The 20,068-nt window shown below is 39.8% G+C and overlaps 1 protein-coding gene across 6 annotated transcripts in view; it reads right to left on the minus strand.

Moving 5' to 3' along the window:
* Positions 1 to 20,068, minus strand: part of DTNB (dystrobrevin beta) — a 231,742-nt gene that overhangs the window by 177,006 nt on the left and 34,668 nt on the right. For all 6 annotated transcript variants that reach the window (XM_032866980.1, XM_032866979.1, XM_032866978.1 and 3 more), the window contains 2 exons: positions 18,293 to 18,373; positions 13,181 to 13,394 (listed from right to left, as the gene is read on the minus strand). In XM_032866980.1, the coding sequence (XP_032722871.1) occupies positions 13,181 to 13,394; positions 18,293 to 18,373 (295 nt within the window). The remainder of the gene's footprint in view (positions 1 to 13,180; positions 13,395 to 18,292; positions 18,374 to 20,068) is intronic.

A 20,068-nucleotide genomic window follows, 5' to 3' on the forward strand; every position in this document is an offset into this window, starting at 1 on the left:
CAGCCCAGTGGCCACGGCATTCGGAGCACAGGCAACAGTGTCTGTGGCCCGGAGAGGCGGCAGACGTGTCTCCGTGAGACCCGTTTTGTGACACAATCGTGAGGTATATTTTGCTTGGCAGTGTGGTCATCAAGCCCACTTTCCCAACCTTCTCAGGGAGTCTGCGGGTCACACAGATCCTTTTAACAGATTAGCCAGAGGTGGCTTCTATTGCCTACAGCTAAGAACCCTGATGGATGCAGTTTCTATCCTTGAAGTAAAGAGGCCCAGAAAGAAGAAGCAACAGAGAGAACATTCATGAAGCCCTGAGTGCGAGGAGGCAAGCCCAATGACCAGCAGAGCAAGAACGAAGACGAAGTACACCAACAGTAGATGAAGCCTTGATGCAGAGCGAAGGACATTTTTTAAGATAAACTTGCTCAAATATTTTTTTGTAGACACTGATTTCATGATGTGAGAATATCCAGAAGAAAGTAAAAAACAATCTTAGAAGAGGTTTCCATAAAATTCAGGCTACCAATGACCTCTGGGAGAAAGGAAAGGGGTGACAGAAAGGAACACACCAGGGGCTCCCGGGTCTGACAGTACCCTGCCTCCCTCCCACCGGAGTGCGTACATGCGGCATGGGCTCCAAGGTGACATGTCACACTATGCTTCATTTTAGGTCTCCTTCTGTAGGCATTTCCTAAATCCCAATAGAAACTGTTTAAAAAGGGGGAGCCTGGGTGGCTCAGTGGGTTAAAGCCTCTGCCTTCGGCTCAGGTCATGATCCCAGAGTCCTGGGATCGAGCCCCGCATCGGGCTCTCTGCTCAGTGGGAAGCCTGCCTCCCCCTCTCTCTCTCTGCCTGTCTCTCTGCCTACTTGTGATCTCTCTCTCTCTGTCAAATAAATAAATAAAATCTTAAAAAAAAAAAAAAGCTGTTTAAAAAATGAATCCTGGAAAGTGAAGGTTACCATTACTGGACACAGCTAACGGTTTAAGGTGGAAAATGAAGGGAAACCCACAGGTTAAAAGACATTTAAGATATATAAATGGCATGCATAAAATTTTTCATAATAAAATGCATAAAAACAGCCATCAAAAGAAATGAAATCTTGCCTTTTGCAACGACGTGGATGGAACTAGAGGGTATTATGCTTAGCGAAATAAGTCAATCAGAGAAAGACAACTATCATATGATCTCCCTGATATGAGAAAGTGGAGACGCAACATGGGGGGTTTGGGGGGTAGGAAAAAGAATAAATGAAACAAGATGGGATCAGAGGGAGACAAACCATAAGTGACTCTTAATCTCACAAAACAAACTGAGGGTTGCTGGGGGGTGGGGGCGGTCGGGAGAGGGTGGTGGGGTTATGGACATTGGGGAGGGTATGTGCTATGATGAGTGCTGTGAAGTGTGTAAACCTGGCAATTCACAGACCTGTACCCCTGGGGATAAAAATACATTATATGTTTATAAAAAAATTAAAAAATTAATTAAAAAAATAAAAAATAAAATGCATAAAAAGAACAAAAATATTAAAAATACCAAGACCCAGGCCCTATCCTTAAATGCCCACTGAAAGAAGATTGGCTATTTATGCTATCATAAAAAGAATGAAAAATAATAGTGAAAGATAAAGATTTAAATGCAAGATAGATTACTAAGTTAAAAAAAAAAAAGGCAAATCATGGAACAAAATGATTGCTCTAACGCTATCTAGCATTCTGTGAAAAGGATGTTGAAAAAAATAACACTGGTTGTGTCCAGGATGGAAAGAAGGCAGCCAAAGGAAAGCAGGGCAGTGTGGGCACTTCTCACTTTTTAAATATTAAACAGGCTTATGCTAGAAAAGATGGTTCTCAAGTCAATAATCTTAAGAACACTAGAAAAAGAACAGCAAATTAAACCCAAAACAAGCAGAAGAAAAAAATAATATGCTTAAGAGCAGAAATCAGTGAAATTAAAAACAGAAAAACAACGGAGAAAAATTAATGAAACCAAAAGCTGGTTCTTTGAATAAATGAATAATACTGATAAATCTCTAGTCAGACTAAGAAAAAGACACAAATTACCAATATCAGGAATGAAAGAAGGGTTATCAACCATGCATTCAATAAACATGACAGAAATGAGGAAATGTTATAAAGTCCATAAATTTACAACTGAAATGAACTGGACAGACACAAACCACTCCTTGAAAAACACCCGCCATTACAGCTCATGCAAGAACAAACAGGTAACCTCCATAGGCCCATATCCATCACAGAAACTAACTCTGTATTTTTAAGCCTTCCAAAACAGAAAGCTCCTCATGCAGAAAGCTATTCTGGTGAATTCTAAACATTTAAAGAAGAAATAATTGCATTTCTATGCTAACTCTTTGAGAGATTAAAAAAAGAGAGAGAGAGAGTAGAAACAGTTTCCAAATCTTTTATGAGACCCGCATTATTTTGATACCAAAAACACAATAATCCATTGCAACAAAAGAAAACAAGTAGGTATCCCGCACAAATGCAGACACAAAAATCCAGATGCCTAGATCCCACCCTGGGCTTGGTATTTTTAGAAAGTTTCTCGTGTTATTTTGCTATGCACCCAGAGCTGAGAACTACCAACACACAACTTGGAAGGCGGTACTAAGACTTTAGCTTTTATTTTGCAGGTATAAATCAAAGGACATAATAAAAGATGAAAGAATAAATCATGTTGTGATTGTATAACTCCTTCTAACTCCAAATCTCCTGCTTTTCCTTCAAAGACAAAAATGATACCTATTCCTGCTGCAAAGAAGCACCTGATGCCATTCCTGCAAACAGGAGAGTGTGGCGGAGCCCAGCATTCTGGCAAGAGTCAGGGCAAACTCAACTCTGCTACTGAAGAGTTAACCCACAGTCCCCATTGATACATGCCACATGCCAGGGCGTACTGGGTACTATGACACCTTCACTTCTGAAAATTATTATAATAACACTTTTTTCCTAATCTTCAAAATGCTTTAGAAACATTAATATTTACAACACCTCTCATCTCTTCCTCAAATATTCTTTAACTCAGCTCAAATGCAAATATTCGTTTGGATATTGTTATCCTTCTCAATTGACCTGAATCAGCACTGGTATCCTTTTCCACTCATTAGTACTATTAATACTCTCGGGGCTCCTGGGTGGCTCAGTAGTTAAGCGTCTGCCCTTGGCTCAGGTCACGATCCCAGAGTCTTGGGATCAAGCCCCATATTGGGCTCCCTGCTCAGCGGGGAAGCTGTTTTTCCCCCTCCAGCTCCCCCATGCTTGTGTTCCCTCACTCTCTCTCTCTGTCATAAATAAATAAAATCTTAAAAAATAGTCTTTATGGCTGGTCTCAGATCAAGCAGTCCACAGGTGTATTAATGGAAGAGTGCATCACCCCTCAACTAATTCTTATCAGTAATGTGTGGTTCCTCAACTCATCGTTTCTCAGATCTATTTTCCAACCATTTTTCCATTCACAAGAGCCACACAGCAATCTCCACACGTGATCTCCCACCCATCACACCATGAATCTTCTCTCTGCCTGCATGTATTTTTGGGGTGTGCAAACATATGTGTGCTTAGCAGTGTATATTTTATGGAGGGTGAGGGGCTATATATGCACATGTCAGTGGGTAACTCAACAGGATAAAGAGAATATACAGGCATATTAGGGTGTTTTAAGTAAGGAGAAAGGAGAGGCATTAAGATTAAGGATCATGAAGACCCGAAGACAGAAAGAACTGGGAATGATGTTTACTGAGCTCTTGTGCTCAAGAATCTGTCTAGAAGTACATAACTGTGCACCCCCAAAATGAGGCAGTGGGTTCAGGTCTGAACGATAAACTCACCTTCCCCACTTACAAATGCTTGCCATCATTTACAACTTTAGGTTCAGAGTTTCAAGCATCAAAAGGTTTATTCACCTTTCAAAGGAAATATTGATATAAGCAAATTAATAAATGGTATAGTTAAAGAAACTCTAAGTACTCATTAAAGATACTTATATAAAATCTAATCACCTAATAAAATTAGTGAGGGGTCTTCTCAGAATTCTTCCTGAAATCACATTATTTATATTTTTCTCTTCAAATAGAAAAAGTCTTAGCTCCTTCCTCTCAACTGTTTGCTTTGTAGGCCACACGTCAGCATTTTTTCCTTTGCTCTGAATGCTTTTCTTGGCACTGAAGCTTCTCTGTCGCCTTTAAGCCTGAATAAAACTTCCCATAGCTGCCCCCAGACAAAGCAAAGGAAAAGTGTCCCTTTTACTGTGTTTTCCTACTGTTGCATTAGCACTCCTGCATTCTTGCTCTGCAATTAGAGGCGGCAGAGAAGGACTGCAGCCACTTAGCAGCCGAATACCCTGTGATTACATCCTTTATCTAATTGATTCTTCTTGGAAAAACTCATTCTCAATCCTTCCCACCAGACATCTGAATTTAATCTGTATACACTAGTCAAGTTACATTTAAAACTGAAGAGTTAACTGCCCCTGGCTGTGGCATGTATAACCTCACCAACATCTGTGTTTTCAGTCCTTTCAATGTAAAGTCCAAGTTCATCCCAGAATCAGTTCTCTGCAAACAGAATGCAGAAAAGATATTTAACCAGATTTTATCACCAAAAAAAAAAAAAAAAAAAAAAAAAAAATGTGGCTCAACTTAAAATCTGGCCTATGATAGCTGCAGAGTTGATTAGTAGGTCAATATTTAATAAGTAACACAACAGTGAATATTAACCCTTACATAAAGATACTAAAATGAAAGGACAAACAGGTAGTGTTTGTTGAGGATGATGGGAGAGAAGAAACTTGTTATTTTAACCCCACCCAAGCGGTCTCTCCAGGGAGCACCCTCCCTCAAAAAGAAACATCATGCTTCTCTTTCTCAGACCTACCTGCATGATTCACTTCTATAGACCTATCATTTTACAGTCTGACAATAAACCATGCACATGACTTCTAAAAACAGTTCTTCTTATCCAATACTGAGAAAACACCATGATTAGCTCTGTGCCAAGCTAAGCAGACAGTGAGTCACCCTGAATAAACATTGCTGTGTTTTAACATGCAAGTACCTTCAGAACCTCTACAGTCCTCACCTGTGCCCTCTGGACGGGTGTTTGCTCATTTCAGTTTCACAAAGTCTCAAATTCTGCCTATTTTTTTAAATATTTGAGTTAACGGGATCTGGATGGTGTTTACAGCTTTGCACTATCTAATAAGAACTTGCTATTTAAATTAATACTTTTGAAAACAAGACTAGGGGAGCATTTTTTACTTAAGAAAACAAGCTGTTTCTACATCTTTAACAAACAAACAAACAAACCAACCATAAATTAGTACTTCCCGCACAAAAAGGGACTTCTACTTTAGAAACACTGTTACCAGTCCAATTATCACACGTAGTTAAAAGTAATAAGAGCATTTCTCTTTGACGCTCAGAAACTCATATTTTTCCAATTAATCTTAATTTACAAAGCTTCACAGTGAATGGATTATGCAATAATCAACTGCAAATCAAGCAACCATTTGGCAAATGTCAAACAGCTTAATCAAGTAAAATCAACTTACAATATTATTCAATTTTATCACAGAGTGCCTGCTAATTTTCATTTCGACCTTACAAATACTTATTAAAAATTTAGCGTTGTGTTTATTGAGGAATCAAAGAAACATAAGGTAGAATCTCTGCTCTAAGGGCTTTCAATCTTATTCCTATACTTATGAAGCAGTTCAGAGCATTTTATAATTTAAGGTCAAAATAATGATAGAGATGAACGCTGTAGGTCATCTAAGGAATGAAAATGGTGTTGGTGATTTTAAGGCTACACAGTAGGTAAAAATTCAAGTGGGCTGGGGGTTGGCTGTGTGTGTATGCTTAGAGGAAGAAATGAGTATGTCATGTTGGAAAAATTGAAAAGTGCCTCAAGTGGCTTATTTAGAGCTTGGTATGAGCAGGGAATTAAGGACTGATGCCATTAGAAGTGAGGAGTAGGAATCTCATTCAAAAACCAAAGGGAGTTTTAGAAGGTTCTTGAGATGGGAAGTTACGTGATGAAAACGGAGTCTTAATCAAATTAATTTGGAGGTACTGAATGGACTAGAGAAGTCTCTGTTACTACCTCTCTCCTCACTTTCAGAGAGAAACAAAGGCAAGGAAAAAATCACACTCAGATAAAGTGTGTCCTTTCTTGCCTTTTCTTAAAAAAAAAAAAAAGTGTTAAAAGGAAACAGTAAGATAAGGCCAAAAATAATAAGCAAAAATGATTTTTTTCTCTGAAATAGTAACTAATGGTGAAGCCCTTTTGCAGGTCTGCAATCCTGAAATCAAGAAGATTCTCTGAAAATTAGCATGAATGCATGACTTCTCTTGAAAGAAAAACTACAAAATAAAGAGTAAGTGATGGGAAGAGTAATAAGTGAACTTCAAGTTCACTCAGTTTTGGTCCCTGAATAATCCTGCCACCCAGTCCTGGGACTATGGTGGTGACATCACAAGACACCACAGGACAGCCACCCGGCGGCGATGTGAGTAGGCAGGGGGCTGCCCTCCTCCTCCTCCCCTCCGCCCCCCCCCACCCTGCGGCTGTTTCTCTCCATTTTACACTAGTTTTCCCCTTAGGACTTCACCTTTTTAAAACATCCAAACCTGTACACCTCATTCCCCACCAGCCCCTGGAAATTTCCTAAAAGAGCTGTGCTTCCATCTTCGTAAGAGCGAGATGTGCTGCTACTGTGGGCATCCAGCTCTTCCCTCTCAGCCCGACTCTCTCCTACTTGTACTTGACTACGAGCAGAGATAAGAGCAAATACTGTACATAAATACAGGAAGTATTTGTGCCTCCCAGGATATTATAGTTTTGTTTAAATATCACTAATGAGGGGTGCCTGGGTGGCTCAGTGGGTTAAAGCCTCTGCCTTCGGCTCAGGTCATGATCCCAGGGTCCTGGGTTCAAGTCCCACATCGGGCTCTCTGCCCTGCGGGGAGCCTGCTTCCTCCTCTCTCTCTCTCTGCCTGCCTCTCTGCCTACTTGTGATCTCTGTCAAATAAATAAATAAAATATTTTTTAAAAATTACTATTGAGGAAGACTGTTACCTAATATTTTTTCTTTAGCAACGTCCATTCCATTATATGCTAGCTGGGCATATTCAGAATTTAAGGAGTACAATTACTTATTTAAAATGAAATTGTTGGGGCGCCTGGGTGGCTCAGTGGGTTGAAGTCTCTGCCTTCGGCTCGGGTCATGGTCCCTGGGTCCTGGGATCGAGCCCTGCATCGGGGGGGGGGGGGTCTCTGCTCAGCAGGGATCCTGCTTCCTCCTCTCTCTGCCTGCCTCTCTGCCTACTTGTAATCTCTGTCTGTCAAATAAATAAAATCTTTAAAAAAAAATGAAATTGTTTAGTTTTGCTTTTTGTATATGGTTTTGTTTTTAGCATTTAGTATTAAGAGAAACTTATGGAACTTTTAAATATACCCAAATTAAGTTGCTAAAGCAAGATTCAAAAACAGTTCTTAGCCGTATTTCCAAACTACACAGCAAATTTTTCCATATTGACCCATCCTAAATTATACACATAAAACTCTTTACACCAAAGAAGTCTTTAGATTGTTCTAAGTAGCAACAGTGTTTTATACTAAGTGATATTTTAGATGATAAACAATAACCTTGTGCCTTCCACTGGCATGTTCAACAATGACGTATTTTGAAGATTTTATCCAAACCTAGTTTCATTAGATGTAAGATTTTTTATAGGTCTGTTCCATTTAAAGTCTAATTTCACTACATTCCAAGCACTATAATTTATTAGAGCAAAAACCTGGGGGCGGGGGGAATAGTATTATAAAACAGAATATGTGCACAGAATGTGTGCATTAGAATATTTGCACATGAAATAATGACACTTGAGTTTGTTTCAAAAGAAGCCAAGGAAAGGGGATGGGGTGAGGGGAAGAGCCTGGGGACACAGATGAAATAAGATCAATGATGTACTGTAATTACTGAAGCTGAATGATAGATGCCTTGAGTTTTATTATAATAGTCTTTCTATGTTTGTATATATTTGAAGTTTCTCATTAGAAAACATTTTAAGAGAGATACTTGGGTGGCACAGTCAGTTAAGCGCCTGACTCTTGAATTCATGTCAGGTCATAATCTCACGGTCATGAGATCAAGCCCCACATTGGGCTCTACGCTGAGTGTGCAGCCTGCTTACGATTCTCTGTCTCTCCCCCTGCCTGACCCCACCTTCCCCCCAAAAATAAAAATCAAAAAATAACTTAAAAAAGTAAACATTTTATGAAAGAGATATCCTAAGAAAAGTAAAAAGTCAAGCTACAAAGAGAAGATACGTGCAACACAGATAAGCAAGAAAGGGCTGCTACCAGGAGGCTCTAAAGAGCCCCTAAAACCACCACAGGAAGAAGAAACAACACACCAGAGTGGGCAAAAGACCACACAGGCACTTCACAGAAGTAATATATTTGGCCAAGGTACACACAAAGACATGCTGGAGAGGCAAGAAAATGCAAATCAAACAACAGTGAGATGTCACTTAGCAAAAACCAAAAAATCTGACAACTGTAAGGCTTACAGAAACAATGTGGATCGAGAGGCTCTCTCAGGCATGGGTACAGTTTGTTCAAATAATTTGACCCTGTCCTCTAAAGCTGAATCTCGTGTACCTCCCCTACCAATGAGCAACTCCATTCCTCAGGTTAGGACCAAGAGAGCAGTTTCGAACACCTGTACGCATGCACCAGGACACACATATGAGAACATGCTGGACAGTGTTGTTTCTCAGAACCAGAACCCGGAGAACACAGAACGTACAGTAACACAACGGAGCGCTAGGCAACAGTGAAAATAACCGAACTACAGCTGCAGGCTGCATGAACAAATGTGGAAAAGCTATTATTGCATAAAGAATGTCAGGTCATAATACAGACAGCGTGACTTTATTTTCACAATTAGCAAAAATAATTATAATGAAACAATACTGTGCTAATGTCTCTCTATGTGGACAAAACTGTTCTTTAAGAAGCAAGAACATGATAACACAAAATCAGAATTCGGTTTACCTTGGTTACGTGTCGGTCAGTGGGATGGGACAAGAGAGATAGAGGTAAGTTACTGCTCATGTTCAAGTTCCCAGGTTAGATAGTGCAGCTCACGATGTTCATTATTTCTAAGGACGGATGGGGGAAGAAAGCACAAGCCGAAAGATGGGTTAGAGGCCACGCCAGCTGCTCAGGTGGAAGAGGTTGGGCTGGGCAGTAGCTGTGGGGCCGGAGAGATGCACCAGGAATCGAGATTCAAGACGTAGAGGTGACAGACCTTGGTAACTGGCATGGATGTGAGGAAGAAGGAGGAGGAAGAAGGAGGGGTCTGAGTCTTACAGGTTTCAGATCTTGGGAGCTGGGTGAAGAGCGGGGCCCATTTGACAGCAAAGGGAGCCACAGGTTGGTGACGCACTGCAAAGACTTCCGAGGGGGACACGCGGCCGTCTCCCTCACAGCCAGTCCGACCACCCCCCACCGTGAGGCAACAAGCCGTGAGGGGGAGAATTCAATCACCCTCTGCTCCAGAGACACAAACCCTGATCCGTTTGCGCTCCAGAGCGTAAGGCCGACACACGCACGGCCCAAACGCGCATGTCTGGAGGGAGGCTCGGACGCCTCCGTCTGGTGTTGAGAGAAGCCGGCTGTCTCCCGTACCCCGACGGGAAAGGGGAAGCGGGTCGCCGCCGCCAACAGCGGGCATTTCCCAAGAAGCAAAAGGATGAAGCTGATAGAAGAGGGGCCAAAACCACGCCCGCTACGAAGAGAAGAACCGAAGCCAGAGCTCTGACGCCCGCAAGACGGAGGGCTGGCCCGCCTCCGGGCCCCTCAGCGAGGGGAGCCCCTCTTCCTGTGGCCGCGGGAGCCCACCACAGCAGGTTCCCTACTGCCGGCAAGAAAGACACCAACCCTACGCACACGTCGGGGGTGGGTGGAGAGGGGAGTCTGTGAATCACAAGCCCTGAACAATGAAATTGGCTCGACTGGAGAAGGGTAAGGAGATTTCCTGTCCCTCATCCTGGGAATTTCAATATCCTTCTTCTTCTTCTTTTTTTTAAATGTTTTATTTATTTATTTGGCAGAGAGAGATCACGGGTAGGCAGAGAGGCAGGCAGAGAGGGGGGTGGGGAGCAGACTCCCTGCTGAGCAGAGAGCCCGATGCGGGGCTCGATCCCAGGATACTGGGATCATGACCTGAGCCGAAGACAGAGGCTTTAACCCACTGAACCACCCAGGCACCCTCAGTATCCTTCTTCTTAAAGAAAGAAGAAACAGGGGCGCCTGGGTGGCTCAGTGGGTTAAAGCCTCTGCCTTCGGCTCAGGTCATGATCTCAGAGTCCTGGAAGCGAGCCCCGCATCGGGCTCTCTGCTCAGCAGGGAGTCGGCTTCCCCCTCTCTCTCTGCCTGCCTCTCTGCCTACTTGTGATCTCTGTCTGCCAAATAAATAAAATATTTAAAAAAAAGAAGAAGAAACAGTTGATCGCAGCATTGCCTGTCGCACCTTCGGACGGTACCAGACCACATGACTACCGATCCTGTCATGCTGTGGGCCCAGCAAGAAGGAAATGAGGCTACCTGATGTTTTGACTATTCTTCGTAGCTTTTACTGATGTCCTCCACAGAGAGGCTTATAGTATTGTTCTCTGTGTTTTTAGTTGTCAAATGTAAAATATTTTAAATCCTTGGCATTAAAATAAGTTAATTCCTAATGAAATACATACTTGAGGGAGAAAGTCTAGATCCTATTTGTTTCTCACTGTAGTTTTATAGTCTTATAATCCATAATAACCAGGAAACAACCTGACTAAAAATTTGACTGTGAATTTAGAGGTTAGGGGACTTAAGAATAATTAAATAATTGTTGCATTCAAACTTTAACTCAAGAATTATGAAATACAGGGGCTCCTGGGTGGCTCAGTGGGTTAAGCCTCTGCCTTCGGCTCAGCTCATGATCTCAGGGTCCTGGGATCGAGTCCCACATCAGGCTCTCTGCTCAGCAGGGAGCCTGCTTCCTCCTCTCTCTCTGTCTGCCTCTCTGCCTACTTGTGATCTCTGTCTGTCAAATAAATAAAATCTTAAAAAAAAAAAAAGGAATTATGAAATACAAAATCCCAAGAAGACTAATTAAAATCAATAACTAGATACTCTACATATCAAAGGGACTCTCAAGCCTAATAAAGAGGCCAATGAATAGACTAATATTTGAAATGTTTCAAAACAAAACGCTATAATTTTCAAAAATAAAATTCCAATAACCAGATCCTTTCATTTTACCAGTACATAAAAGCCAATTTCAAATTACTGAAGAACAAATAAGATATTATCATATATATAAGAGTTCAAGGTTAGCAATGATGTGAGGATTGATTCTGATGCCCATGGGCAAAGTTTTCAATACAATATGACATGAGAATTACCAAATTCACCACTGACATACTACTGTCCTTCCTCTTCTTAACTCACTCATCTTTTTTCAGTTTTGTTTTGTTTGTTTTATTTTCCCCCTAGTTCTCTATGGTGTGCTGCTCTACTGACTCGTCTTCATATAACTTACTGTTTGCTTATTCTTTTCCTTTGTCTCTATCTGGATGTGTCCAGGTGTCTGGGACTACGTCCCAGGACTCCTCTGCACCTTCGGCTCCTAAGTTTGGTCTTCCTGTTGTCTCTTACTGTCTCTTTGCTCTTCCTTCTCCTTCCTTCCATAGCCATAGTATTTAACTTATTTGACATGAGTATGGAATCAAAGTTTATAATCTCTTTTAAAATAGTAAGATGACTTTTTTTTAAACAGTAAGATTTTTTAAACAGTAAGATGACTTTTATCTCTGATTTAGTAAAAAAGATTGTTTATTGGATTTATCTGTGTTGTACAACCCTGAAGTGATTTACTCAGTGAATTAGTGTCATGATAAGGTGCTGCTTATTCACCACAGAATAACCATTTTTACTAAGGTCTTTGGATCAAAAGACTCATTCCTTGAACAGTATAAAATTAACCTTAGGGATTCACTAGTCTAAATTACTAAAAAAATGACATTCAAGTTCTGGAACTTGTGTCTCATGTGGACTTTTGTTTTAAAATTTCAAATTTCCTGGGGTGCCTGGTTGGCTCAGTTGCTTAAGCATATATCTTTGGTTCAGGTCATGATCTCAGGGTGCTGGGATCAAACCTTGCCTCAGGCTCCCTACTCAGTGGGAAGCCTGCTTCTCCCTCTCATACTCCCCTTACTTGTGTTCCCTCTCCTGCTGTGTCTCTGCCAGATAAATAAATAAAATCTTTAAATAAATAAATAATAAAAATAAAAATGTGAATTTAGTGAGTGCCTACACTGCAATTTGGCTTTGACACCTGCAGACTTTTACAATTAATTCACAGAGTCTTCAATATTATAAAGTGTAATGAATAACATCTTACAAATGTATGAAATCAAAATAGGTTTACGGAGAGAAAAAATGAAGCAGAAAGAATTCACCCATCCAAACCGGATGATCAACAATATAGCAGAAATCAAAAATCTAAACTCTTGCTTCCTGGAATATAAACATTAACTTTTGTAGCTCCATCACTTATGATTTCTTTTTGTTTCTTATAACACCAACTTCATTCTCCATGAATACAAATACAGCAAATCATTTCTGTTTTAATTTGGAGTACATTCAAATAGTTTTCATCCAGGATTACAAGGTGTAAACACAATGTTCTGCACTGAAAAAAATTAAAATAGTATCCTAAACATAACGAGAAGAAAATAAGATTAGAGTCAAGGGGCATTTACTATTACAGAGAAAAGAAAGGTCAGTTTTAAGGTCCAATAGAAAGCCTCATAATCAAATTCACAGCTTAGCTATACTTCTCTGGCTAGAGAGCAGCTACACTAAGGGACCTATAATATGACCAAACAACATGTCTCAGTGTTGTGATTCTCCATAATTTTATAACGCTTACTATGTGACACGCCCTAGGACAGTGAGTCACTCTGGCATTTAACCAGTCCTTAGAAGGAACTTATATGGAATAATTTTCCTTGTCACTGTGATTCTAAGTTGACAACCCTCAGCAAGGCAATCTGGAAGAAGCAGGACGAAGGGACAAACATTGTGAAAATGCAGGAAGCATGCCAAGCACTGGCCTGTCGTATGCAGCAATCATAAAGTTGAGGAGGAGGCTGATGGACTGCTCCACACTGATCTGGTGAGTGGAAGGAAGGCGCTTGTTCAGCTGGTAGTAGACAGAGGAGATGACGGTTTCGAGGCGGGACACACTGATCTCAGTGGTATGGTCCAGTGTATTAAGGCCATTGTCTCGGAAGGCTTCAATCATGTTCCAGATATCAACCAGGTGGACTAAAACAAAGAAAATGAACGGTCAACAATTTAAAAGTTCTAATTCATCAGAAAGGTGTTAAGACCTTTTTGTTTATTTACATCTGACAGAGCGGTGAAGGGTGGCAGAGGAAGATCCAAAAATATGCCACTTTGGCATAAGGATTATTTTGAGCAATTCTGACACCTGAAAAACAGCCTGTATCAAGAAGTTCATGCCGAACTTCTCTTTTCTTCCTGAAAGCAGGAAACAAACTCCCAAGTGAAAGATGCCTTCTCTATTCCAAGGGTAAAGAAACATTCTTATTCCCAGAGACAGTGAATCAAGGCCAAGAGAAATCTGTACAGATTTTATTAAAATAACCCTTATCTTCCTTGAGACTCCCCATATATTTTAGTTACTTTTCCACAATTGCTACTCCCTCTTCCCTAGTATATCAGCACTTAGGCCTCATCCCTCCTTCGGGTCTTCACTTTGCTATAGGGGCTCCCAGGTACATGGAAAAATCTGTGTGCTCTTCTGCTAATCTGTCTTATAACAATTTGGCTCTCAGGTATGACCAGAGACCCTAAGAGGGTAGAGGTAAGGTCTTGCCTCCCCTACAAAAGCTATATTGTCAAATATAACAGAACACCAGAGAGATAAATTCACAAGCTTAGTGGGAGCTATTAACACATGTCTCTTAGTAAGCGATAGAGCAAAGGTACAGAGTGCAGATGTAGACAATTCAACATTACAACCAGTGAAGAAGGCGTAATGGGCACTGTATGAAATCCTGCCCCCAGTGATTAGAGAATACGCTCTACTTTCAAGAACACAAACAGTGTGTGTGAAAATTGAACTTATTCTGAGTCATAAAGCTAATTTTGGCAAATGTCAAAGGATTCAAGTCATATTAACCATGCTATCTGATTAAAATGAGATTAAATTACAAATCATCAAAAAGACCACTTTTCAAATAAACCTTACACTCAGAAATGAAGAAACACACAGTACTAGGCAATGTCCTTAATCTGATTAAGGGTATTTATAGAAAACTGTGGCAAACATATGACTTAATAATAGAATGTTGAAAGTCCTTCCTCTGATATTGTGAATGAGATAAGAAATGCCCACTATCAAAGGTAAATTGGTACAGTAACTGTGGAAAACAGTATGGAGGTTCCTTAAAAAATTAAAAATGAAACTATCATACGAACCAGTAATTCCACTAGTGGGTATTTACCTAAAGAAAATGAAGATATTAACTCGAAAAGATGTATGCACCTGTCTGCTTACTGCACTGTTCATTTACATTAGCCAATATACGTAGCATCCAAGTGTCCATCAATAGACAAATGAGTAAAGAGGATGTGGTACGTATACAGGATGGAATAGTATTCAGCCATAAAAAATGATGAGATTTTACCATTTGCAACAACATGGATGGATGTAGAGGGTATTACACTAAGTGGAGTAAGTCAGAGAAAGACAAACATCATATGATTCCACTTGTATGTTCACTTATATATAAAACAAAAGAACAAACAAAAATCAGAAACAGGTGCATAAATACAGAAAGCAAACTGGTGGTTGCCAGAGGGAGAGAGAGAGAGAGATGGACAAAATGGAACAAGGGAAATGAGAGACATAGGCTTCTCATTAGGGAATAAATAATACATGGGAATACAAAGGAAAGCACAGGGAACACAGTCAATGGTACTGTCCTGCACTGTACGGGGACAGAGGGTAGCTGCACCTGTGGTAGAATCACTATGTTGTATACGTCAACTTAAAAAAGAAAAGTAAGAAAGAAATGGGGCGCCTGGGTGGCTCAGTCAGTTAAGCATCCAATTCTTGATTTCAGCTCAGGCCATGATCTCAGGGCCGTGAGATCGAGCACCATGTCAGGCTCTATGCTCAGCGAGGAGTCTGCTTCAGATTCTCTCCCTGCCCCTCTCCCTCTGCCCCTCTGCATGCTCACACAATCATGCTCTATCTCTCTAATAAATAAATAAATAAATCATTTTTTTAAAGGTTAAAAAAAAAAAAACAATGCCCACTATCATCATTTCTATTGTACTCTGGGTCCTAACCAATATAAACAAGCAGTAATTAGCCATGTGAGTTTCAGAAATGAAGAAACTTAACTGTCATTATTCAGAAATGATAAAATTCTCCACATAGAAAATCAGATTCTCCAGATAAATTACTAAAATTGATATTTGAGTCTAGAATGATTGTTAGATGCAAGTCAAGATATAAAAGTCTCCGTATTTCCATTACTAACAGAAAGTGAAATTTTAAAATACTATTTGTAATAGTAGCATAAATCATCAAAGATATAGTAATAAATCCAATGGAGGAAGTGTAACATCTCTACAAAAAAAAAAAAAAATCTATAAATATAATTGGCAGAAATTAAAGACCTAAATAAATAGAGGGATATACCATGTTCATAGAAGGTAATCTCAAATTGGAAATATGTTGGTTTTCCCCAACTTAACCTATAGATTCAGTGCAGTCCCAACAAAATGCCACAGGGCTCTCCATTAAAAGGATAAATTTTACTATATGTAAATTGTACTTAAAAAAAGAAAGATGGAAAAAAATCCCAGGAGTTGTTTCATTTTGTTTTTAGTAGAAATTGAGGATCAGATTTTAAAATGTATATGAAAATAAATGTAAAAGGCCAATTTAAAAAAGAAAAACAGAACAAAGTAGGAAGACTTGCTCTATCTGATATTAAGACTTATAAAGCAGGGCGCCTGGGTGGCTCAGTCAGTTAAGCATCTGACTCTTGATACTGGCTCAAGCCATGATCTCAGGGTTGGAATTGGGTGGCTCAGTCCTTAAGTGTCTGCCTTTGGCTTGGGTCATGATCCCAGGGTTCTGGGATCCCTCTCCCATTCCCCCTGCTTCTGTTCCCTTTCTTGCTGTGTCCCCCTGTCAAATAAATAAATAAAATCTTTAAAAAAAAAAAAGGAATTGAGCCCTGAGTTGTGTTCCCTGCTTAGCACAGAGTGTGCTTAAGATTCTCTCTCTCCCTCTCTCTCTGCTCCAAGACCCCCACAATCTCACTCTCTCTCAAACAAATGAATACATCTTTTTTTTTTAGATTTTATTTTTATTTATTTATTTGAGAGAAAGACACACAGATAGTGACAGAGATAGTGAGAGAGAGCACAAATGGGGAGAAGAGGGAGAAGCAGACTTCCTGCATTCCTGCAGAGCAGGGAGCCCGATGTGGGGCTCGATCCCAGGACTCTGGGATCATGACCTGAGATGAAGGCAGCTGCTTCACGACTGAACCACCCAGGCGCCCCATAAATGAATAAACCTTTAAAAAAAAAAAAAGAGTTATTATAAAGCTGTAATAGTGGTTATTGGTAGGATAGACAAACAGACCAGTGGAAGACAAGAGTCCAAAAGCAGGTCCTCTCATATACAGAAACTGCTATGAACATTCTTTTATATTTCTCCTAATTTGTATGAGGAAAGATTTGGGGGCAGTGAAGAAAAAGAATTTTTTTTTTTCAATAAACAGTGTAGAGACCATAGAACATGCGTTTGGACAATACTGACATTTTGCTCCTGCTTAAACTGTACACCCACACACAAAAAATTTCCATCTGATTAAAGAATCCTATGTAACAAAATAAAACTTCCAGAATAATGCATCTTTTACTGTACATTACTAATGCCAGTAGACTGGTTTCAGGCTCTCAACACTCCACACATAGACTACTATTTCCCAAAAATAATTACAGGAAGAATTATTAAAATGGTAGTTGCTCTGACAGTGGTTTTCAAACTTTTTTACCGCAACCCACAGAAATATATTTAAATCAAAACACACACACACACACACACACACACACACACACACATATTCTTCTAGATATATAAAAAACAAAAATACTTTTCCACAAAGTACTTTTAGACTTACCACATAATTTGTGCTGTGCTTTTTTTTTTTTTCTTTCTCTGTTTTTCTCTATTGCATGTTTTAAATTCTGGCTACAGCTCTTCAAAACGATTTCATGAACCATTAATCGGTCACAACCCATAATTTGAAAAACAATGCTTTAGGAAACCAGAGACCTCAGTCTAGGACAGCATGGTAAATCCTCCAGAGAGAATTTTATGCTAAGATTTTTGAATAACAGTTAAAGTAGGGTGGAAGTATTTAGATATACAGAGACATGTTTGTAGTAAATGCCAAAAACCAGGACTAAAACCCAGGTTTTTCCAATTCTAAAGCTAATGTTCTTTCCATTATACAAAACAGTTCTTCATTAATACACACACACATGAGAAAAGTATAATTATTTTGTCATAAGTTAGTTTATCTTCATGGAAATTAAGAGAAAAAAGATTTTACACACACATATTTTATTTATTTTATAAGTAGTAATTCTCATAATTATTATAGAAAAGGCTGATTCGTGCTGTATTTATTTTAATCGAGAAAAATAACTTATTACACCTCTATCAAAATATTGTTTTTTTCTTCCTGAAGCTGATTATTGTATTATTTTGTATAATAATTTGTATAAAAGTTCCTCTTTTTGTATAAAAGTTATCATTTAAGTGAGAAGGAGAAATCAATTCTTTTCACTTAAAGTACATTAATACTTTGTATTAAAGTTATCATTTAAAACAAGTGAGAAGGAGAAATCAATTCTTTTCACTTAAAGTACATTAATACTATGCCAGCCTCAAAACCAGTTACATTACTGAATTTTGGTAAATATTTTGAGGGACACACAGAGTAAAAGACGAGTTTTTTCCATGACAAAGCTTACATTTTAATAAACCCTTAAGACGAAAATAATTCAACCAACATTACAATATGACTAAAAGATACTAAAACCTTTTATTTTATATTACTGAGTGCACTATCCAGCTGTCATAGAAATTAGCTGAAATGACTTACGGTTGCATCGTTTTTGTACAAATCGTAGTTTGCAAGCTGTTCTATAAGTTGATAGTCGTATGACATCAAAATTCTGAGCACCTGAAAAAAGTACAAACAGCAGATGTTCAGTGGGATTGACCCCCGCGTTTCTCAGCGCTAGGAAGTGACCATTCCACGGCGCAGGCAGGGGCCCCGCGTCACACGTCAACTAGGCCTTCTTCTGAGAAGACTAAAGGGGTCAGGAAGCATTAGGCGCACTTTCTACGTGACCACTCCAGGTCAGCAGGTCTGCCTACATTATCCCGTCTACCAGCCGGACAAAAACCCCGAGGGAGAACACTCATCACCATGGTGAATTTTTCCTTCTGTACCTCTTCTTTGGGAAATATTAGGAAATCAGTGATGAGCAGCTGGGAAAGTCCCATCCCCGACTAACCAAACAGAAAGAGCGCTAATCTGATGGATGAGACCACACGACATTTTTGGGGCCATGTTCGCTAGTGGAGCGTCCATGCACGTGGCACAGAACTCACTATGCAGATTCTTCCTCCAGTACAGTTAAGTCAGACTTGGGTACTGCAAAATGAAATATGGCAAATATCACACAAGTCCAAAGCGAACTAGTTGAGGAAAATGGGAAACCCCACAAGCTCCAGCCTAGTTTGCAGGAAATCTCCACTCTGAAGTTCCAGATGCTAGTCAAGAATCAAGTATCACTCTGTTTTCCTTTGTCATTTCTCTCATACATTTACCTTCTTCTGAAGCAGTCATCTTTCCTGGTTTCTATAAGGAAAATCCTCATACACTGCTCTAAGAATAGCCTCCCTTTTTAAAAAATTTCCCTTATGTAAGTGTCATGTCAATTTCCTGATCAAAAAATGTGGTAGTTTGGCACATAAAAAATAGAACAGAAAGCCCCCAGTGAAGAAACTGATTATGTTATCCCTTTGAGCATTATGAACTAGAAAAGATGACTCTCCACTCCATTATCATTCATTTTGAGAACATTTCATTGTAAGAAATACACGGAAATGTCACTTTAATACTAGTGTCAGACAGTATATTTCAAGCTTATCAAGAAATGGTACTGAGGGTCCTAACTAAACACACAGGCAGAACTCTAGTGACGGGGGAGAGCCCAGTGAAGCTCCTGGACGGACAGGAGACAATCTAAAAATACTGAGTACCCAAGAGGTACAGAGAAAGGATAAGAAAGGGTTAACCCTTCTTTCTGTATCATGGCTCTCCTCATTCATGAGAATAGGATAAAAACTTCTATAGTATAACCAAATCCCAAGGAAAGCAAAGAGTCAAATGCAAGGGTTTTATTGTATCTGCTTGTATCAGAAGCTTTTATCAGAGTCTCCTGGAGAGGAACCTGGAACCTTCATTCCAGAAAGTCCTATAATCAAGCTAGGTTTGGGAAACACATAACTACCCAACTCAGCTTCAAGGTCTGGCCCGTGCAACTCTCAAATTTTACCTCACACCTACCTGCAATCAGTACAAGCTACATATAATTACCCAAACACGCCGAGCTCTCTCATCTCAGCCTTGTAAGTGCTGCTCACAGCTCAGCCTTTCTCCATCACAACCCTGAACTGACGCAGCCTGCACATCGCTTCCTTTCAGTTCCCTTCCTGGACCCCCCGGGAATCCCCAGTCATGGCTCTTACTGCCCTATCATTCCTTATTTCCATTTCTAGGAAAATAAGTTTCACGAAGGTAGAGACCATTTAATTGTTGTGTTGTTCACTATTATATGCCCAAAACTAGGACGTAATAAAACCAGCA

The sequence above is a fragment of the Lontra canadensis genome, unplaced genomic scaffold (genome assembly GCF_010015895.1).
Source record: "Lontra canadensis isolate GAN:19392208 unplaced genomic scaffold, GSC_riverotter_1.0 scaffold32, whole genome shotgun sequence".
NCBI lineage: Eukaryota > Metazoa > Chordata > Mammalia > Carnivora > Mustelidae > Lontra > Lontra canadensis.